The 22,223-nt window shown below is 39.2% G+C and overlaps 2 protein-coding genes across 4 annotated transcripts in view; one reads left to right on the plus strand and one right to left on the minus strand.

Annotated features, from left to right (window-relative positions):
- Positions 1 to 14,026, plus strand: part of scube3 (signal peptide, CUB domain, EGF-like 3) — a 73,005-nt gene extending 58,979 nt beyond the window's left edge. For all 3 annotated transcript variants that reach the window (XM_054609056.1, XM_054609057.1, XM_054609058.1), the window contains 14 exons: positions 3,014 to 3,130; positions 6,973 to 7,095; positions 7,292 to 7,408; positions 7,496 to 7,591; positions 7,719 to 7,835; positions 8,283 to 8,444; positions 9,043 to 9,246; positions 9,809 to 9,970; positions 10,075 to 10,242; positions 10,345 to 10,506; positions 10,593 to 10,790; positions 10,904 to 11,056; positions 11,943 to 12,022; positions 12,339 to 14,026. In XM_054609056.1, coding sequence (XP_054465031.1) covers positions 3,014 to 3,130; positions 6,973 to 7,095; positions 7,292 to 7,408; positions 7,496 to 7,591; positions 7,719 to 7,835; positions 8,283 to 8,444; positions 9,043 to 9,246; positions 9,809 to 9,970; positions 10,075 to 10,242; positions 10,345 to 10,506; positions 10,593 to 10,790; positions 10,904 to 11,056; positions 11,943 to 12,022; positions 12,339 to 12,491 — 2,012 coding nt within the window. In that variant the 3' untranslated portion in view covers positions 12,492 to 14,026. The remainder of the gene's footprint in view (positions 1 to 3,013; positions 3,131 to 6,972; positions 7,096 to 7,291; positions 7,409 to 7,495; positions 7,592 to 7,718; positions 7,836 to 8,282; positions 8,445 to 9,042; positions 9,247 to 9,808; positions 9,971 to 10,074; positions 10,243 to 10,344; positions 10,507 to 10,592; positions 10,791 to 10,903; positions 11,057 to 11,942; positions 12,023 to 12,338) is intronic.
- Positions 14,027 to 15,183: 1,157 nt separating this feature from the next.
- On the minus strand, positions 15,184 to 20,553 carry LOC129099712 (complement receptor type 1-like). The gene is made up of 11 exons (XM_054609059.1): positions 20,459 to 20,553; positions 20,163 to 20,360; positions 18,726 to 18,825; positions 18,567 to 18,640; positions 17,356 to 17,560; positions 17,054 to 17,244; positions 16,701 to 16,797; positions 16,061 to 16,134; positions 15,797 to 15,976; positions 15,510 to 15,689; positions 15,184 to 15,401 (listed from the first exon to the last, which is right to left on the minus strand). The coding sequence occupies exons 1-11, from the start codon at positions 20,511 to 20,513 to the stop codon at positions 15,376 to 15,378; spliced, it is 1,380 nt and encodes a 459-aa protein (XP_054465034.1). The 5' UTR covers positions 20,514 to 20,553; the 3' UTR covers positions 15,184 to 15,375.
- Between the last annotated feature and the right edge of the window lie 1,670 nt (positions 20,554 to 22,223).

A 22,223-nucleotide genomic window follows, 5' to 3' on the forward strand; every position in this document is an offset into this window, starting at 1 on the left:
GAAAGGCACAATTTAGAGCACTTTTAGTCACTATTATGGGAAGCTATAAAAACACTGGATTTCCTTTAATGCAATGCGATAGAATATTTTTTTAAGCAATGCATTTACAAATAACGCTAATTATTGTATTAAAGGACCTTGACATGTGAGTTGGAAAAAGAAAACCTACACATTTTAAGCCAAATGAATTAAAAACCCTCTTACGTTTAATACTTTCTACATCTATTTTAAGTCGTATTGTAAATCCCTGAAATGTATGAATAAAAAACGGCAAAAGCCAAATGGAGATGTGTAAAACTGTACAAATTGTCTGGCTGTACTAAACTTTAATCTTACTGTGTTTTAGTGTCTTTTTATGAGACCGTCCCTGCCAGTTTTTAACGCAGGATTAAAAAAATGTAAGTCTCACGCTCCATTCAAAATAACCCTTTTGTCATAGTTGACAAAACTCCTCCAGAGCCATAAATCTATGGAGCACCCAATTAATACACATAAAATAACCCCATCATGAATCTATTATGAGCATAAACTGGCAGATTAAGAAGATTAAGGGTGACCTGCAGCAAATAGTGTAGAACTACAGTTTTGTTAATAGGGGTTGGTGGAGGGTCGAGGCTTTCTCCGACACTTAAACAGACGTTTGCTGACTCCACGAGGTGTTGAGATGTGTAAACTGAACTCTGGGTTTATCTTGGTTTAAACAGTCATGGTGTTTCCCAGCTGTCAGTGGACCATGCCCCATAAATCAGGATGGGACATGTCTGCTGAGCCTCTGTCAGCATTCCTCCTCCCTCAACAATCTCCTTTCTCGCTCCTAATCCACATGAGGGCACTCAGGGAGATGTTCTTCAGATGCCATGTTTTCTCCAGAAGGAACATTTTTTTATAGAGCTCTTATCTGTTCCGTTTAAACAATAGTGACCTTTCTTTAGTTCCAGTTAACCTCATTTGCCTCCTTAGGATGTAATATTGAGCAAAGATTGGAGGTTAAAGTGAAGCATTGAGTTCTGACACGAAGATTTGTGCGCTGCAATGAGTAGACAGATTAATAGAGAGCAAAGACAATAAATAATTGATGGAAACTCTGGTTTCTTATTTCTGTTCACATCTCTCTGTGTTCCCTTGCACGTACATCACCTTATGATGCAGTCTTGCCCGCACACTGCATACTTCACTTTAGCTGCCTGATGAATAAGGGTTGTACTGAAGGAGTCCCAGACGTCTTCACACATCTCCTCTGTGGTGCAGCTCAACACAAAACGATATAATGATAAGTTGCAGATCGACTTCTGGCGTCACTTATTGCAACATTTTTTTGAGGGTAAACTGAGTCACCACGGCCATTTCCCAGAGGGGTTTTTCGACTCGTGTGCTGAGCAAAGTTTATGCTCAATATGCCAAAAACAATCACTTTTGCAATGCATCATGCAGTGTGGGCAAACCCATGCTGCTTTCATCTACCACTGCTGTCATGAATCTCCCGAGGCCACCAGAGGGGACAAACAGCGAGGACTGTACGAGAAACGTTATTCAGTTTAATGTGTGATCACTTTTGACATTTCCATATGGAACCAGTGCATCAGGTTCTCAAAGATCATTTAGATGTTCAACCTAAAATGTGTGGGAATTTTTGTTGTTGTTTAATGAGGTGGAGCTGAGTCATCAATATTATTTTTCAAACTACGAACGTCAACTGGCAGACCTCCTCCAAAGCTTGTTTATACACTGATCACTTTATAAACTCTTAATGTCAGCACATTTTCATCGTCTTGATGACCTTACAAAATGTATTAACATACATATATATATTATATTAACAACTTATATTAACCTTGATGACTGTCTTCACTGGTCTGCACAAAGTTTAGCTGTATTTATGAAGAAATATGCCCAGCGTGAGTATGTTTATATTTTGTGCAATTCCAAGCAAGATTTGTGCAGACATTTATCTGTCTGTCTTTTTGGTTTCTTCAAGGTAACCCATTATTTAACCAAACTCCTGTAATTGCTGTGAAATACCTGTGTCGACTGTTTAATGGTGGCTGGCGCTGCCTCATAACCCAGAGGAGGTTCAGATAATGTAGATGAAAGCAGGTTATTCCTGGGAAAATCCTGGGAACCTTTTATTTAAATTAGTCAATTACAGTAGAGATCCAGCAAAGCACATCTCCATTTTCTCCCACCATGTGCTGCCTGGGCTTGACTCAGATTATTGCTGACATGAAATAAAAACCTTGATCGTAATAAAAACCAAATGTCATCCATCTCCTGTAGCTTCATGTATCAATCCGTCTGGTCTTTGAGCCCATGACGTTTTAAGTGATTTATCTTGATGCACGTGTTAGAGAGCAGAGATTCTCAAAAAGATAAGACAGGTAGGCTCTATGAAAGGCTAAAAGACATAGAGGCTTTACTGACAGGCAGAAAGGAGATGTTGTTATGTAGATTTACAGGTTTGATGAGGATGAATGGGTCAGAAGACCCAAAGATCTGACATATATATTTTAAATACTACAATGATCTTTGGTTTTTACTTTGATTTTAAACATATTAAATCCATATGTGCTCAGAACCAAAGAAAGAGACGTCACTTTATGGAGCTTCTAACAATACTGGGTGATTTATGGTATGGTTAAGAGGAGAAAATGGAAAGTGATTGGCAGGTTCTATGAGCGGAGATAACGGCTCTATTATCAAGCAGAGAGCAGACGTTCTTTTGACTCCTGCTGTGGTCTGTTGTAACTTCACAAATGCTTAGAAAATTCCATTTCAGTGCATCAAAATGGAAAACTGAATGACAGCAGGGGGTCAACCACTATACCTTGTACCAAACAGAAGATGTCTTGCTTTCAAAGGATGCTTTTTTGGGGGGGGTTGCAACATTTGACCCATTACAATTCATGACAAAAGATGAAAACTGAAAGAAAAACAAAAGTGCTGTTTGAAGATCTTTTATGTGATTTGTTGAACCGTTTGAGCGGTTTCTAACGGCATGTCTTTTCTATCCACGCAGACATCGATGAGTGCTCTTTTGATCGCACCTGTGACCATTTCTGCGTCAACTCTGCCGGAAGTTTCCAGTGCCTCTGTCATAAAGGCTACGTCCTCTACGGCCTGGCGCACTGTGGGGGTGAGCCAGCACGCCTTGTCTCTTGATGTAAATCTCTCCTGTCCATCGCTCTCCCTCTGCATCCTACATCTCTTTGCTAACCCTCCATTAGTTGCTCAGATGTTTGGCAGGAAAAACATATAACTTCACTTTAAATATTATCAATGACTATGTTATTGTTGAGGTTAAATGAATACTGACAGCTTACACAAAGCTCCCTGCAACATGCTGTGTAGAGTAAAGGACCATTACAGATAGTTGTAGCTGATAAATTAATCCATTTTAAGACAACTGCTGATTTATTTCCAAAGCATACTCCTTTAGTTTGGTTTCCGACTTTTCAACCATTGTTTCAGTCAGATGGTCTTTGTTTGCGACTGAAATATCTTTGTGCAGAGATTCTTGCAGGATCCTGAAGACTCTGGTGACCCCCTGACTTTTAGCAGTTTATTTTTATTGTTCATCTTTTCACCATCTGTACGTCACAGCTTCCTTAAAAAGACAAACATTGAGAAGTCCCTGCATGCAGCCGCATTCTCGTACAATAACTAACAGTTACTAAATTACTCTGATGGATTATCTTTCTAAAGCCAGTTTAAGTCTCTGAAAGTTGATTTTCTATTAAATCTATTGAAATGAGCAGAAACAGGTGGCTGCCTGCAATGCGGGAAATTAATCCTAGAACTTTTGCTGCACTTGGCAGAAACGTGAAGTGTTGGCGATTTGTGCTGTAGTTACATGAAGGTGGAGGTGGAGTACGACCGTGTTCATTAAACATTAGCAGGGACCTACAGTACTCTGGTGTGGAGCAGATAGCAGAAACAGCCTTTGGTGTCAGGAGGAGGTGTGTGTGGGGGCGCGTCAGATCTGCCTCGCAGGCAGCAAGAGGCCCGCCAGAGCACATCAGGGTGTTGCGGCAGCCCTTTGATGGAGTGTGTATCACCAGTAAGAATCTGCTGCTGTCTCCAGCGCCTCGGGCCTCACAGTAGTTCAGGGAGAGACGGAGAGAGACAGCATATGCACTTGAAATACATAGCTTTGCAGTGATTTGTTCTCTGGGTTTTTTTTTGTCTGTAGTTTGACAGGTCGACTGATCAGGAATGTTGCAACAGAATGTAGAATAAGGAATGAGACCGGAGAGCGTTAACATGTAGATGTATGATATCATGAGATCTGCACAAACACAATAGTGTAGCTAGTTACACCCACAAAGAATAAAAAATGAGACCATCTTAATGCAACATTCTGTTTTGCATGTTTTACCCCTGTTTCTCCCCATGTTTCCTGTCTATACTTTGACGGTATGATAAAGGTAAAAATGCCTTGAAAATGTTGGTTTCTTGCTATGCAAGAGCCACATTCAATACAATTGTATTTATATAGCCCAATTTCACAAATTTGCCTCAGAGGGCTTTGCAATATGTACAACAAATGACATCCTCTGCCCTTGGACCCTTGCAACAGATAAGGAAAAACCCTTTAAGGGGTTCAAAAAAAATGGAAGAAACCTCAGGGAGAGGAAATGAGGATGGATCACACTCCCAGGAAAGACAGAAGTGCAGTAGATGTCACGTGTACAGAATAAACAACATATCACATAGTCCATCCATATGACAGAAGTTATATTTATATTGAGGTTAGTAATATCAGAAATAATATAAAAATAATTACTAATAACAGCAGCAGTTGATATAATAGAATGATAATAAAAGCATTAAAAATAGCAGTAATAGTAATATAAATTTGACTAATAATCATAATAATAGTAGTCATTTCTGGAGGTGGAACATCTGTATTAGTATCATGTACTCCATTTAGGGGCCCTGAAAGAAATACCTCTCTTTTGAAGCTCAAATAATGTCAGTTCTGCTGAAGCTCTGAGTCGGAGAGATTGGTGTAATGCTGCTGTGCTGAGATCTTGAGTTTTATTGTAAGGGCTTGCTTTTATCTCATCCACCCCTATATTTATAGTTAGAATTACTCAAAAAAATCGCACGCAGGCAGCTGTCCTAGCTGTCAGTTTAGGTAATGAAAGCACCAGAATTGGATTTGTAGGGCTTTCACTCGCATGATGGACTGTGATCGGGCCACAGTGAGCTGCTGAATGGAGAGAAGATGGTCAGGCGTAAGTGACTCCCTTTACCATTGTTGAGGGAGAAGGTGATGAATGATTTCCCCTCGTTTTTCATCGCCGCTGTCTGAACTGTTAGATAACCCCAGAGATTTATGGCGCTCCCTGTTGTACTTTTTCACTCCTGGCCATAACCAAGGTTATGTTATTCCCCAACGCGGTTTATCAACCCAAATGTAACTGCCAAACAATCCAGAAAGCCGTGCTCAGTGTTTAACAATAGACTCACCCTAAACAAACCCAAATTAGGTCAGTGACCTGCTGTCAAGGATTGTGCCGAGGCCTGTCAAATTCCTCCCAAGTGAGATTATATCGAGCCTTTCTCCCTCTCAGCTAGCAAAACAATCTGCTCAGTTTTGCTGAACTGGTAGGAAAATAGACACGAAGCATTTGGGACTAAATACTTTGTAATTATTTTAGTTTTTTAACCTCATCTGATCCAACCAGCATTGACCTCTACAGAGGGCCTTTCTCCTGGTACTGACACATGTATGTATACATAGAGCTAAGAAAAAGCATACGTTTAATCCCCCTAAACCACAGAGTTAAAGCTGATATCCTATCAGTTAATTTGAAAAGTACTTCAGCTGTCCAGATTGTGTTTAGAAAAAAATCCTTTTTAATACTCACATAACGATGTTTGGATTGGGAGTTACTGATGTCGATGATTCAGCGCACAAAAGTGATTCAAATTTGAGGATGGCAAGATTTCCATGAAACGCCCCAAATTCCTCTCAAATGACACAAAGCCATTGTTGAGTCTAACTGTCGGTTTACTCTTTTTTGTTTTCCTTCACCGCTCATCTCTGCTCTCTTCTGTGAGAGCACGCGAAGAAAAAGACTTTGGAGAAATGTCAGAATATGTGTATTTAGTTACGTTTCAAGTACGGGAGGAACAAAGACGTCAAAATAACAGATTGTGGCAGATGAGCTGCTCTTCCATCAGATATTCATTATAGCTCTTTGTCCTTTATATTAAGTGCTTTGATGCAGAGGATAAGAAGTGCACCTCTCACAGCACTTCCAAGCAGCTCTGGCTTCACGTTGTTGATGAAGTCATCATCTTCTTCAGGGAGTGCCGAGGCACGCAGCCTGTTTTTAGTCAGGCTGAATAATTGAGTAAGACAAGACAGCGTTTAATATCAGCAGGCCAGATCATCAATCACTGCCATCAACTCCCGTCTCTCTCCCGGTGTCTCCAACGCTTGTCCGCAGCCTGCAGCATCCTCAGCTCTACTCGCTAAACTCATTTTCTGTCTGGCGTCAGTGGCATCCAGCCTGCATCTGGATTCCGGATGCTTTTAGTGTTTTTTAGCTCAGCGTGTGTTTGAAAAGGTGATTGTAATTAACTGCTAACCACAATTCCTTAACGCTGAAGAGTAGAGAAGTTTTGACGATGAAATTGAATGTGGCAACACCAAAACGAAGACTTCTGTTTACACGCAAACACATTCATCTTTCTAGAATGTGACTCTCTGACGGGATTCAGTGACCTGACCTCTCAGGAACTCCTCATTCACAGCTGTGCTGCTTCTTAATAGACCAGATTTGCTTTTGTTTCTACTCAACAAAATTAACTCCAGATCTTTTTTTAACTGTTTTTAGTGTTTCTGGTTTTATAACAAAAAGCCTTTTCCTCCATTATGTTTTAAAGTAGGTGTGCAAACAATTAGTCCAAGTGAAACGTATGTGTGTCCACTAAAAGTTTTTACGTTAACATGTTTATTCACAGATATTGATGAGTGCAGCATAAACCGTGGGGGTTGTAAATATGGCTGCGTCAACGCCCTGGGGAGTTACGAATGTACCTGTCCACCAGGCCACAAGCTGCACTGGAACAGGAAGGACTGTGTTGGTATGTAGCAGCACTGCCCCCCTGTGGTTGATTCACTGACACACACACACACACACACACACACACACACACACACACACACACTCAAAGCAGTTTTTCTCATTCCAGTTTCCTCGTGCTTGGTACATTTCTCTCACTCTCTCTGCTTTTCTTTGCCTACAGTGTGTGATTCTCTGTGGGTTTTGTTTTCCCTCAGAGTTGGTGAGGTGTCCTCTTGGACTGCTGGTACCAAAGGCCACTCTGACCTGCAGCAAGACGGGCAAGAAGGAGAGCTGCTCTCTTACCTGTGCCTCTAAGGCTCACTATCTGGCAGGTAAGTCTCCCACTCACAAAACAGAAGTCATTTTTTAAATATACATATTCTAGACTTATTTTGTTTGTGTGTGACCTTTTTTCACAGAGTCTGATAACAGCTACTCGGTGAGTTGCGGTATCCCCATCCTCAGAGGGAAGTCTCCAGCCAGGCTCAACTCCAGCAGTAGTCAGAGCTGCATAGGTTCGCTGCCCTCCAGATTCCTTTAATCAGACACTTTTAAACGATCTGTCAATCACAGGCAGTCTGTCTTTGATGTGTGACGTGGCCGTGTGCTGCCTCCTACCCACTGTGCTGTGTTTGTCTGTAGAGAATTTGGCCCCTCCAGTGAAGCAGACAGCTTCTTTCAAGATTAAAAACGCCAAATGTCACCTCCACCCGAAGCTGACCGGCAGGACGGAGGACAGAGGACGGACACTTGGACCAGGTCAGTCTCGTTTTATTCTGCTGTAAGATATGCTATTATTTATAGACATTTAAAGGGGTAAACAGTATAATTAAAAGCTGAAAAAAAAATAACTGATTAGTTTTAAACTTTTCTTTGATAAGAAATTAATCGTTTTAATAATTTTCTGAGTAAAAATGCAAAGCATTCACTGGTGCCAGTAAGATTTTGTTGTTGGTTTTTTAGTATTTATATATTTTTGGCTTTAGACTGTTGGTTGGACAAAACAAGTCATTTGGATCTGACACAAAACAATATGCATTTTTTACAATTGTCTTGGGTCAAAAAAGAAAACAATCTTTAGTTGCAGCACTATTGCAGCACAATAGCTAATGATGTGTCTGCTGCCTTTTAGTCATACTTTTCAAGAAATTATTGATCTTGACTCTCAAACATGAATCAAGTTTACTGATATCCTGTTGTTCACAGGAGGGGGGCAGCCCTGCAGCAACTGCCTGGTGACATTTGTCAACCTCAAATGTGACTCCTCTAAGAAATCTAAAGGGCGTCGTGCTCGCAACCCCTCCAACAAAGAGGTAACACGTATAACTTTGGAGCTGGAAGCTGAGGTCAAACCTGGAGACACTACAGGTCAGTCATCAAGTTTAATACAATGTCTTTGCAGCAGTTACTGTCTGTGTTGACCTTGTGATGAGTTTACTGTACAGCCAAACGATTATTTATCATTATTTAAAGCTTGCAACCTAATATACAACCAGTGACACACATTTACTGAAGTACTGTCATTTTTTTAGGTATTTAATATTTATACTACTGCCTATTTAAAGGGAATATTTTGACTTTTTAGTTCACAAAAAATATTTCAGAGCTTTAGTTGCTAGTTTCTTCACCCAGAAGTACATCTGAAACAATTTGTCGATTAACAGAAAAGGAATCGTCTTTTTTATTAACTTGAATTTATTTTTAATAATTGTGATGTTTGAACTGTTAGTTGGACAGAAGAAGTATTGTGAATCTGTCGCTTTGCCATAGGTAATTCTGGCTGCGTTTCTCACAATTTTTTTTACAAACCAAACAACGCTTGATGTTTTATGCATCATCGATTAAACAAGAAAATAATCAGCATATTAATCCATACTGAAAGTAATCATTAGTTGCTGTCCAGTGCAATCAGGATCTGCTTTGTACTTGTGACTGAAACACATGTGTTTTATTTGAACATAAACAGGAAGTTGCAATCTCAGCTGCCTGAGACAGCGCATGGAGAAGCAGGTTAAGACGTATATCAAGGCTCTGAAGAAGTCCATCAACCAGGAGCGCTTCCTGATCCGAGTCGCTGGTTTGGAATATGAGGTGGCCCAGAAGCTTCCCGGGTCGGCTCCCAATCAGGAGAACTGTGGCCCGGGCTGGGAGAGGGACAGCGGCCGATGTGGTAAGACTGGAGAGCTGGACTGGGAGGGTTGGATGAGCTGTTTTACTGTAATGTGATGTTAATGTCATCTCCAGCCATATGCTGTCATAACTGCAATACAAGGTCTTGTGAGGTGAAGTAAACAGTGTCCACTTTATGAGGTTCTCCTTTACAATCTAATGAAGTCCAATACAATTGTTCAGCAATAAAGGCTGCTATTATAATGCCTTTAATGTCTCTTGTTTCTAACAACATGTTAATGTGATTCTAAATAGGGACAAAAAATTAGAAACAACTCTCAATAAAATGTAGTCTTGTACACAACTACCTTTAGACCCACAGTATCGAACATATACTTAAGAAAAAAACATTAATTTATAATAATTATTATTGAATTTAAACATTTCTGATAACAAAAAGTGACTTTGTGAGCTTAGTAAACATAGATGTTATAGTTTGTAGTGTAAATATAGTGTATATTCAAGTTTACTGGCTCATGCTCAACCAATTTTGCATTATTTTGTTAACTGATTAAACTGAAGTGAGTCCTCTCTGACTGGAGCCGTTGTGGATCTTCTCTCAGTCAGATGCTTGTCGGGGTCTTACTACCATGGTGAGCAGGAGCGCTGTGTCCAGTGTCCTCCTGGCACTTTCCAGGAGAAGGAGGGGCAGCTGGCCTGTGACCTTTGCCCCGGCAGCGACGGCCACGGGCCAGTCGGGGCACGAAACATCTCCTCCTGTGCAGGTAGCCTAGTTCTCGTTTAACAATGTTAAACATGTATTTTCTGATAGTTAATATGTATTCCTACTTATTAAACCTTCTCTCCGTGCTCTACAAATCAAATCCAGGCCAGTGTCCAACGGGGTCCTTCTCCAGCGACGGGTTCAAGCCTTGTCAGTCGTGCCCTCAGGGCTCCTACCAACCAGATTTGGGACGGACCCTGTGTTTCCCCTGTGGGGGGGGACTGGGCACCAAGCGGGAAGGTGCCAGCTCCTTCCATGATTGTGAAGTCAAAGGTTGGTTTGTGCTGTTTTTATACAATCAAAGAAGGAAAATGTACTCAAATAATTTTGCAAAACCTTCCCCAATTAATACTTTTATTCATTTCTGCCCTACAGTTCAGTGTTCTCCTGGTCATTACTACAACACCACAGTACACCGGTGTATCCGCTGCCCAGTGGGGACATATCAGACAGAGTTCAGACAGAACTACTGTATTTCCTGCCCTGGGAACACCACCTCTGATTTTGATGGTGCCACGAGTGTCTCGCAGTGCAAGAGTGAGTACGGAAAAATTACTGTTTTGTGTTTTCTGATTACTTAAACATGAGCTGGAGCCTAATTTGTTTTGCTTGTGTACGTCTAGACAGAATATGTGGTGGTGAGATGGGCGAATTCATGGGTTACATTGAGTCCCCCAACTATCCTGGTAATTACCCTGCTAATGTCGAGTGCATTTGGAACATCAACCCGCCAAGCAAGCGCAAAATCCTAATTGTGGTGCCGGAGATTTTCCTGCCCTCTGAGGATGAGTGCGGAGATGTGCTGGTTATGAGGAAGAACTGTAAGTGTCTCTCGTTCCTGATGATGTTTCAATCGAATTTAGTACTTATACTGTGTATAATTGCACCATTCAAACCTAACTAGTCATCATTGTCTTATGTGTGCCCATACAAGGGTCGGCTACATCCATCACCACCTACGAGACATGCCAGACGTACGAGCGGCCCATTGCCTTCACAGCTCGCTCCAGACGTCTCTGGATTAACTTCAAGTCCAATGAGGCAAACAGCGCCAGAGGCTTTCAGATCCCCTATGTTACTTATGATGGTACTTAGCATTCATTACACAAGCTGTGTATTTGTTATCTCTCTCTGCCTCTGGCCCCTTTTAATGTCTTAGTGCAGGTGACAGACGTCTGTCCGTATGTCTTATTCTCATGAACCAGTATCTTAAAGAATGCCTGGAGGGAATTTCTTCAAAGTTGGTAAAAACATGCACTTGGACTCGAGTTACGTACAAAAACGTGCTTTGTGAACTCACAGTGACCTTTGACTACGAAATTAATCAATAACTAATCAATTCATCCTCAAGAAAGGATATGCTAATTACATACAAACTTCTAATAGGATAACATGAGGATGTGAAGATATTTTGGACAGACATGGACGTAAAAAACAACCTGACTGTTTGGCAGATGCATAATTCTAGCTATTACATAACATGTCTCACAATGTGACTTTGACACCTAAAATGTAAAATGCAAATATCTAAAATAAGGAGTAATTTACCAAAGTAAAATGTCCTAAACACTGACAAAGACTCCCATCTTCCCTGAAACCGTGTCCTGGTTTCTCTGAATAATCAACATCCCTCTTTCATTGGACCTACTTTCTAGCAAAGAAGAAAGTAGACAATTATTGACAGTGTGTTCTGTAGCTTAAAATATAATTTCTCAGTCATCACAAACTAAATTATATCAAATGCAATTGTATTGGGCCGAGGTAAAAAAAATCAAAGAATTATCCTCATTGCTAGACATACCACTAGAGGTGGGAGGGGGTATATGTAACGTAACTTGGGTGAACTGACCCTTTAATGTTATTCTGTACTTTTTACATTAAATGGTCTGATAAGTTAGGGATGAAGTTAAAAAGTGTTTATCAGAATTTCATGTGACCAGAAGTAATTGTATCTTGTGTTTTTATAATTCCAGAGGACTATGAACAGCTCGTAGAGGACATAGTGCGAGATGGAAGACTCTATGCCTCCGAAAACCATCAAGAAATCCTCAAGGTTAGCAGATTTGCTTCTCACTGTGTTTGTCTGGCTTCATTTACTGTTGATACTAAAGACCACCTGTGCGAGGTGACTCAGTTAACCAATGAGCTGTACCTTAAGGTGATTTTAGGCCAAACAAAGCTGTTGCCAACAAACATTAGTACTTGCATGAGTCATAAAAATACTGAAATGATTTGCTAATGTTTTCATATGGTAGGCATGTTATTTGTTTTCCAGGATTGTGCAGTCGCTTCAAGTGTAATTCAAATGATTATTAAGGACAGAAATATGCGATCAAGTGTTGCGTTTACACCTGTGTTCTTCCCTACAGGATAAAAAACTGATTAAGACTCTTTTTGACGTGCTGGCTCACCCAAACAACTACTTTAAGTACACCACTCGGGAGTCCAACGAGATGCTTCCTCGCTCCTTCATACGCCTCATAAGCAGCAAAGTCTCCGCTTTTCTGCGACCATACAAGTAAAGACTACAGAGCTGCTGAAGCACGGGATTGTGACCCCGCCCCCCTCACCCCAGACCCCCCTCTCCACCCTATAGGCCATCCCGCAACTGTCCCAGGACTTAAACACAAACATACTAGTATGTTTACCCTCTCTTATTTTCCATAGGCTTTGACAATAAACACTATGCAGACCTGAGAAATAATGAAAATTTGTGTTTTTAGGTTTTTTTGTCAATCTCCATTTCAGCGCAGGTCTGCAATCCCGAGCTCAAGCATTCAGTGGGGATGTAGAGTATGTGAGTGGGTTTGGTTTCTGTTGTGCAATGAAACCACAAAAAACAAAACAATAGAAGCGCCCATTTCAGACGGTAGGAGTGACGTTTTGTGTGCACGGTTTGAGCGTGATAGAGCTAGTTATTGTGTTTGCTTAAATGAGCGGTCTGAGCTCCAACTCCTACCATTAAGTATGACTGTAAGTGTTGTGTAAGTGTTGCGTAACCCCTAGTTCCATCTTCAGTGTCTGTGGGCTGTCCTCGAGGAGGAGCGGCTGGTAAATTCATGTCGCAGCTACGTTCCAGGTCATTCAAAGCCTTACTATATTTGAGCTCTTAGAGCGGTTTCCAAGGGTTTTACTGTTAAAACAGTTAATGTTTTGTTCCGTCTGTCTAGACTGTACCAGCGTTTTTCCAACTTGCAGATTATTTCTGTTGCCCTTTTGTTTTTAAGCCAATTTAAAGCAAATACGGATAGGTGTTTCATCAATCCAGGAACATAGTGGACATTTTGGAGATGAATAACAAACTAATAATTGAGAGCCACAGAAATGAGATAATGTGATGTCTAGAGGAACATGTCTCAGAGAGAGAGAGAGAGTGAGAGAGTGAGATAGAGAGAGAGATAGAAATGTCTTTGAGGGACATTATGTTTGCTGCTTCTTTTAAAAAGGTCACTTTAATTCTTCAATCTCATATTGTCTTTCTGATGTACTCTACACACTAATAGTCTCTAAGTTTAAAACTAAGGAAGCTCCACGTCTGAAATACTTAGTTCTTACACACAGTAAGTTGATAATGTCACATTGCCTGTCTGTGGACTACCAGTTTTATCGTGTTTTTATTTCAATCTTGTAAATAATGAAAATAAATTAGACGAGGGTTGAATTCTTTAATCCTAAATTTCGTACGCAGGACCCCAAAATTGCTTTCTGCCCTTCATGTCCAACCCGTCTCAAATCCAAAGACACCCAGTACTCATTTCAAACACCCCACTTGCATTTTGTTCTGTCCCAATGAAGACAGCTCTTCCAAAGACCACCCAAAAAGGACGGGTCACTTTGTTTTGTGCACTAAATTTAGAGCCCCGTCATCCTACCTTTTGAGTACAAAGTGCAATGAATTACAACACAAATTCAATTTTGGTAACGCCCTTTTGTGACCCACAACAAAGCTTGAGACTCATTGTATTAAATATTTATCAGTCACTCTGGGCAGAAGATGTTTAGGTCGTGTACCTGCTCTTATTAAGAGAAATACAAAAAAAAAAAAAAAAAAAAAAAAAAAAAAAAAAAAAAAAATGTAAAGTCTGTCAAGAAATGTAATAAATATTGAATATTTGGTGTGAAGAAAATATTTTGATTTCAAAACAGCGACCAAACAGGGTAAAATTTAAAATTTATCAATATGATATATGTCTGGACCTTCCAAGTAGATAAAGGAATTGTTCAACATTTTTGGGAAATATGCTTATTTTGCTTTCTTGCTGAGAATTAGATGATAGTTAGCAGTTAGCTTAGCACAATTACTGAAAACGAAGGGAAACAGCGAGCTGTCACAAACATTGGCGATTCCAGAAGGACGCTCAGAAAGAAAGGGAATAAATATTTCTCAATATGCTTAGACTTTTCCTTAGTCCCTCTTTTCCTAAATCCTTGCAAATTTCCCCGCTGCGGGACTAATAAAGGATTATCTTATCTTATCTAGCACCACCACTTCAGTCGAATTGGTATTGATGACTGCATGATGATAATGATGATCTCAACACTTTGTCAAATTAAATTGAGTCGACGGTTGCTCTCTGATATTTTGAATTCTTCGGGGGGCCCACTAGTGTAAATAAAAATGATTGGTACAGGATATGAAGTGTACCATCCCAATACGTTAGGATGACAAAGGGATTTTGACCACATTGTCAAACTAGGGCGATGCTGGCCCAAGCCACGAAGAACTCATGTCAGGTTGAAATTCCTCTAGACTGGTCAGTATGTTCATGCTCTCCATGCCAGCAGGCAGCACCCCAGTGTAATCCCTTAGCCCACTTGCCCCAAAATTCCCCCTCCCACCAGAATCAGCTTCTTTCCTGCAACCTGTTCTTTTTTGTTTGTTTTTTATTGTTGCCTTTTAACGAGAGTTTGCTATGATGTATCATAGAGTTGATAATGATATTTGCACTTGAATTGTTCTTGCTCATGTAAAGAAATGTCTGGATTTTGTAATGTCTTTTTAAATGAATGGAATTGGTGTTCTTATTTTCTTGTAGCTTGTTTGTTCATGAAATGCTCACTCACCGTTTAGTCTATAGAAATGATGCATAACATTATCTGTAAAAAAAAAAAAAAAAAAAAAAAAAAAAAAAAAAAAAAAAAAGCTATGTACAGAGGTGAATGAAACAGGTTTGTACTTGTTACTGCCCAAGACACTTATTGAAATAAACATACTGTACTTCAGCTTCATTTCAAAACATATTTTAATGTCTGTATAATAAGTTTGGAAAAGTCTTATCAGCAGGTAAGAAAATATATCACTATAAGTGTATTATTATAGGTGTATTGTGGACTACTTTTAGAAGGAAGACATGAAGCTTAGACTCCTCCACTGCCACAAAACTGTTTCACGTTTCAGCTAACTCATTAGTTCCTCCTGTAGGTACGACGTGCTGAAATAAAAAATAAAAAAAAGTGGGGATCATAATGAATTAATCAAAAGTGTTTGAAAACCATGAATGTGATGAAGCTCATACACAACAAAACAATTGATTACTTACGTGTACATCTAGGGAGCCTAGGTGACCATCGGCCATCACCACCACAGGTAACAGTGCTCGGGCCGGTCCTTGTGTAGCCTCGGTTACACTCTATTGATACAGTGTCCCTTTCTTGATACAGCCTGGAATGAGCTCCCCTCCAGTAGCCGTTGGCCACATTTGGAGCTGAACATGTCATTTCTGTGAGGAAACAGAACTCAGTTTGTATTCTAGTGATATCAAATACGATAAATGTGTTCAAAAGATTAAAAATAAAATAAAAAGCTGTTGCTATTAGTGGCAAGGACCTCTGCATTTAGGAGGAGGATCACTCCATGTCCCAGTCTTGGTGCACCAAATATCCCTTTTTCCAATAAGGGTTCCCACACGACAATGATAGCGAACTACAGTCCTGTATGAGTAAGGCGGCTCCTGAGGGCCGGTCATCTCGGCATTCGTGATTCCTGGAGGCTCCGCACAGACAGCAGCTGGAAGAGATAGAGAAGTGTTGGAACAGCTAAAGAGGTAGGAAACTTAAAGGCCACAAAATAAATGATTATAGATCACGGCACCTTCACAAGCAGGAACACGGCCGTCCCAGCCTTTACTCAGGCAGTTTCTGGTTGCCGGTCCTACAAGATGATGCCTAATGAAAAAAATGAATTGTTCAGAGAGTTTCAGAGATGGAGAATGCATAATCTTTCAGTTAAAAAGAATAATCCAATAAGTAGAACGGACCTTCCCATTCAAATAAACATAGCAGGATAGTCAATGTTTCATACATACCAAGTCTCACTGGCGGCCATTTTTATGTATACCGTTGTAGCAGGCTAACTTAATGTGTTTCTATGGGCAATATACAGTGCTGTGCAGCGTAAAATTCAAAGAAGTCATAGTGTGTAAATAATTATGCCATTTAAAAAAAAACAAAAAAACATAGTATGTCATAATATAGCACAGCAGTTAAAAAAAAGTCAGTATATGTCTCAGAAAATATATATACATTCATAGCATGTCATAAAAAATGTTTAAAAAAAAAAGAACTGAACATTGCAGTGGGATAACTCATTACATTTCTATGTTCATTGCACAGTGTAATGAGAAATTCTCTTTTGAAAAAGTCAAATGACGACAGCACACAGCTAAACGGCCGTTCCACTGTAATTCTATCCACACGGTAAGACAGCTGTGCAGTAGAAGGATGTTCCTTACCCCTCAGCACAGACAGCCGTAGCAGTGTCTCCAAACTCCACTCCCGTATAGGTAAACTCTCCATTAATAATCTCTCCTGCAGGGCCACATGCCTTTCCTTTTAAGCATGAAAAAAGGTTAAAAAAGTTAAACAGGCAATTATGGCTTTGTAATATATTCTCAGCAATAACTTTTTAGACACATCGTCAGCTAATTAAATAATGTTCTTAGGAAATAAAAAATGATTAACAAATCTTTAACGCACATGCAATTCAACACAGAATTCATATACATACATTTAGATCTTTAATAGTATAGAAACGGATTTATAAAGCTCTATACAAGGACTGAGAATCATTTTTAATAGTTCTTACGTTCACATTTCAGCAGCAGTGGTGTCCACTTTCCCTTCATACAACTGCGATATCTGCTGCCGCCTGAGTGAGCGTATCCGATGTCACACACACAGTGGACTCTGTCACCAGGAGCGAACGAGGTCATCATGAAGTACTTATCAGCGAGGTTGGCGTTGGAGTCCTGGGGAATTCTGGCACACCGCATCCACCTGCTGAACAGAGGAAAGGGTCCATCTGGATACACTAACGTTTTACCACCTCCTTTTAATAAACCACACAGATGGTTAGAAAATACCAACTTACTTTCTTTATCGGCTGACGGAGTTTTATTGGGTGAAGGCATGCATCGGGGGGGCTGAGGTTGCCACAGGCCACCAGGTCCACAGGTGATCTGCTGAGCTGCGTCCAGCTGGAAACCCGGACTGCAGGTGAAGTTGACGTGGTCTCCAACTCGGTAAACAGAAACAGCTCCAGTACTTTTCACAGAGTTGGCCACTGCAGGCGGGGAGCAGGTGGCCTCTCCCACTGAAGAGATTCAAATTATCTTTCTTTAATAAAAAAAGTTTCCTGCAAATTAATTGCATGGTCTGATAAAGACAGTATGTGTAACTAACTATTCCTGCCATGCTTGGAGGAAAATATGCTAGTAGGTAGATTTAGCCCTGGACACCAGATGTCACCAAAAACATGCCTGTTAAACAACTTATTTTCTTTATTGGCATAATGAAAAAACATCTTTTTTAAATAAATTAAGGGGAGACACCCGAGGTGAAAAAGGTTTGAAAACTGAACTTATCGTCCCCAGTTGATTACTTACATTAATGAAGTTTTCTAAAAATGTTTAAGTATGTAAATGAGGTATTATCTTATCAAATATGTACAAATTCCAAAACAGAAATCTGAAAATTGGATAAAGCTAGGGTTCAAAATTCTCATTTCATTACCCATGTAAAAACTTTTTTTAGGAGGAATCTTGTACCACGCCGTAAAGCACAGAATATTGGCATTCAAAAAAATAAAAATAATAATTGCCATGTTTTTAGGAATAAAAGCTCTATAAATCAGGCTATGAATGATATAAAATGTAAAAACCTTCAGAATAAAGATGGGCATAAAACCGGGAAGTTCTGGCTCAAAGTATGAGAAAAAAAAAATCTCAATGAGAAATCAGCCTATAAAGACATGTGTTGTAAAATTCCACACATTTTGAAAGACAATACTGAACATTTTAACCAATAGATATTAACCAAAAACTTCCCAAGTTGATTACGAACAGAAACTAATTATTTTGTGTGTGACAAGTTTTGACATTTTTTGTTTAATTTTCCAAATGAGCCATTATCTGATGCAAATTTTAGGAGAAATCTACAGACTACAGAGTGTTTAAAAAAAACACCTAAATATTGTGTCACATTCAGGCATTCGTTACTCACTGCCACCTTAGATTACATCTTAAGGTGCAGCGACCAAGGTGTGTAAAGATATCAATGGGTTGGCGAGAACACGCCTTTGATGATGCTCGGTTACTCACAGACACAAGATGGCAATTCACCAGTCCAGCCAGTCTTCTTGCATATCATGTAGTTGAGTCCTTTCAGAGTGTATCTGTCAACATGGAGATATACTTATCACAAATTTGGACACCTATTGTAACAGACTTTTAAATGACTTCCGTTAGGATTCAACTTACCCGTCCTTGCATATAGCATAAACTTTCTCCCCGAGGAATGAATTGATTCCATACTGGAACTCCCCGTTAGGTAGATCACCAGCATTCCCACATGATTTCTCTGTCGGAAACGAGATTGTAAATGTGTTTTGTAAATGACCAATCACAACAGGAAACAAGGGTGGAATATGATATGCCAGATGGAACAAAAACAGGGCAGACCACTTTGTGTCACCATGTTGCAAAACAATCATCATAAGCTGCTGGAATGCCTACGTGCCAACCTCCGTTTGTGGGTTTTATGGAGAGGATTTGGTCAACATTTTGGTTGTGTACTTCTGCTTAAAGGCATGACAGCATAAAAACCGGTCTGTGTAAGAGCTCCTGAGGTTATTTAAACTCCACAAACGGATGTGTCCGACACGCTGATCACAAATCAAACAAGATTTCACTTGTTTTGTCTCATCCATGGGATTAAAATAATGTATACATTAGTTTGTATAGGAGTCTACAGAGAGGAGCTTGTATTTTCAAAAAGGTTGCACTTGCAGATCATTTTTACCATATATTAAATATAAAAATACAAAAAAACCCAGCTAAAATTCCTTTCTAATGTTAAATAGAAAAATACCTTTTTTAACAGTCTACCTATTCAAATATTGATAAGATACATACTTCCTTCCTTATTTTCTTTCAGCTCTCTCAGCACCAACAAGTACAGAAAATGAAGCAAGTTTGTACTTCATGACAAGTGAATCCTGCTGTCAGTTATCAGATACAGTCCAACAGCAATGATAACCACAAAGTTAGTTAAAGACTATAAATAAAAAGCAAATGAAAGTGAGCATCAGGGATTTTTACGACACTTGTATCCGTTTGTCTTTCACACTCTAAATATTAATGTTATCAAATAGTAGCCAGTAAGAACCATAGCTCTTTCAATGGACTAAAGGCTACATAGTATTGGAAAAAAGTGCATCTGGCAGCAGTATGAATCAGGTCAACAAACTTCTCGGAGGGGAAAAAAAAAGGATATACTGGTTTCTTTGTTGTTGTTTTGTTCAGTAGGGTTTAATGGGTCTTTTTTCTTTTTTAAGAAAGGCAATAAATCAATCCACTGGGTGCATGAGCATTGATTTAAGACACACATAGATGTGAACCTCTCCTTTAATTTAGTGTTATGTTCAGGTCAAACATTTTTTTATTTTTGTTCAGACCTTTATTTTTTTTTTAAATGTTGTATTGGTTCTCTTTAAAAATTGCAGTAATCACAACAAGTGTGTTGGAATAAAATGTAGGTTCCCTCACATGGTCGCTAGGGGGCTTCAGGTTGTTGATCTCACAATTAAAAATAAATAAATAAAATAAAATACACATAAATTCTCACTGAATTTAAAAACACTTTACAGTCTATTAAGCCTCTTATTACTGAACTGGATGGTTAATAAGTGAACTTACTTTCACATTTCAGAGTGAGCTGGGTCCATCTCCCCCCCACGCACTGCACCGCCCTGCTCCCTCTGGATGGAGTCAAGTCCTCCCCGCACTCATAGTACACCTTCTCCCCGCTGAAGAACTTCTGAATCCGCGTGTATTTCTTCCCCAGTGCGGTGTTCGGGTACTCCGGAGGAGCCGAACATTTCTTTGGTACTTGAGCTGGTTTTTAAAGATTAAAGAAAGTTAAAATTACAAAGTTAAAATATCAAAAAAATAACAATCACAATCTGCAAAATGTGGATTTTAATTTAACTTACCTGAAGCCAGAAAGGCAAATGATAAAAGCAGAAAATGACAGCCGAAGTTCCTCATGGTTTGTGATCCGTGTAGCTCCGGGCAGTGAATCGGATTACAGCCCTAATGCCACCAGCAGTCTCGGATCAGCCAATTTATAGAGGAGGGGTGGCACCCAGCTGATTGGAACAACATGAAGGCAAACACAGGGACACACAGACTGCGACATCAATCCAACAATGTCTGTCCAACAACAAACATAGCTGCCATAAAGTCATCTGGATAACTTTAAGGATTTAACCAACTACATTTAATCCTAAACAAGCCAAACAAGCAGATAAGATGTGTTCAGTATAACAAGTTAGATGTATATAGATTGAAGAAAGTATTTTTAGACTTTTGAAAGATAGAAAGATATGTAAAAAAAAAAGACATTAAAGAAACAAAACTCCCATCATATTTCAACACCACTTTTACTAATAAAAAAAGATATAAAATATAAGAATTCTCATTTAACCCTTTAGTATTGTTCGTCTAAACCTAGTTTAATAGATATCATCATTGTATTGTATTATACATAGAGGTATTTCTAATATTTTGTAAATTAAGATCAGTCAGGGCACTGAATATTGCAAAATGACAAAATACAATTCAACAGCACTACAGTTTCTATAAAAGATCACACAGTTGAATAAACACCTCTTTAAAAGTATATAATAAAAAACTATTTGACCTCCTGACCACTAAGTTTATATTAAAATGTATTTGTATATTTGTATTTCCACTTCCACTTATCTTTCTTTAGTTGTACTATTTTAACTGTATGGAACTCTTGACCCGGTCGCAGCGTTTTCAGCCTCTCTGGTTATTTTTAATCAACACAGAGCGCTGGTTTGGTTTCCTTTCAGTGGTTCCTGCAAAGTCACAACAGAGCTTTTGCCAGCATGGTTTTGAGTCACTGACTGTGATTGTGCATCAAAGCCATAAACGCAGAAACAGCAGCCAGCTCCTTTACACGTCTTTAAAAGTCATAGAAATGTCATAGTATAGTATGCCATAAAAAATAACATAAACATTTCATAGTATAGTAAATCATTAAAAAAAGTCATATAAAAGTCATTGTATAGTATATTTTTATAAAGTCATAGTATAGTATGCCATAAAAAAGTCAAACAAAAGTCATAATAAGTCATAGTATAGTTTGACATACAAATTTATAGTAAATCACAGTTTAGTTTGCCATTCAAGATTCAAAACTGAAATCACTTTATTGTTATACAGCTAAATATGTTTGATAATGGCAGTGAGCAGCAGTTTGGTATTGTTTTATATTCATATGTTAACATCTTAATCTACACAGTATCTGGTAACTAAATAGCCATCAGAGGAGTATTTTCATCCAAAGGGAAGTGCAGAATGAACATAAAAATGCTCAAAATAAAACTGCACAATTCACAAGTAAATGAATGCTGTTGCCTCTGCCTCTACCTGGTTCTGCAGGTAACAAGACATGTCATTTCATTACAGTCCCTCTGCCTCTGGACCATGAATATGTTTTGACTCCTATTTCTTTGTTTATTATCTGTAATCCGTCTGGAAATTCTTTTTATCTGAATCCACACATTCAAGGATCATTTCAAGCGTCAAAGCAACTTGCTGATTAAATTCTCTGAAATATAACTGATTGGACCGTTTCCTTCTCCCTGTCCCTGATGACTCACCCTGCAGCTTATAAAAGTAAACCACATTCATTTAAAGCTTTTTACATCATTTTAAACACTCAGTGAG

Source organism: Anoplopoma fimbria, chromosome 12 (assembly GCF_027596085.1).
Source record: "Anoplopoma fimbria isolate UVic2021 breed Golden Eagle Sablefish chromosome 12, Afim_UVic_2022, whole genome shotgun sequence".
NCBI classification, from domain to species: Eukaryota; Metazoa; Chordata; class Actinopteri; order Perciformes; family Anoplopomatidae; genus Anoplopoma; species Anoplopoma fimbria.

What these genes read in the sequence shown, in the direction of transcription:
- LOC129099712 (XM_054609059.1), bottom strand. Translation starts at nt 20,513, where the DNA reads ATGAGGAACTTCGGCTGTCATTTTCTGCTTTTATCATTTGCCTTTCTG. An exon ending in ACGGCTGTCTGTGCTGAGGG is followed by an intron (nt 16,135 to 16,700) that starts GTAAGGAACATC and finishes TTTTTTCATTAG; the next exon opens with GCATCATCTTGTAGGACCGG. An exon ending in CCGTGTTCCTGCTTGTGAAG is followed by an intron (nt 15,977 to 16,060) that starts GTGCCGTGATCT and finishes TATCTCTTCCAG; the next exon opens with CTGCTGTCTGTGCGGAGCCT.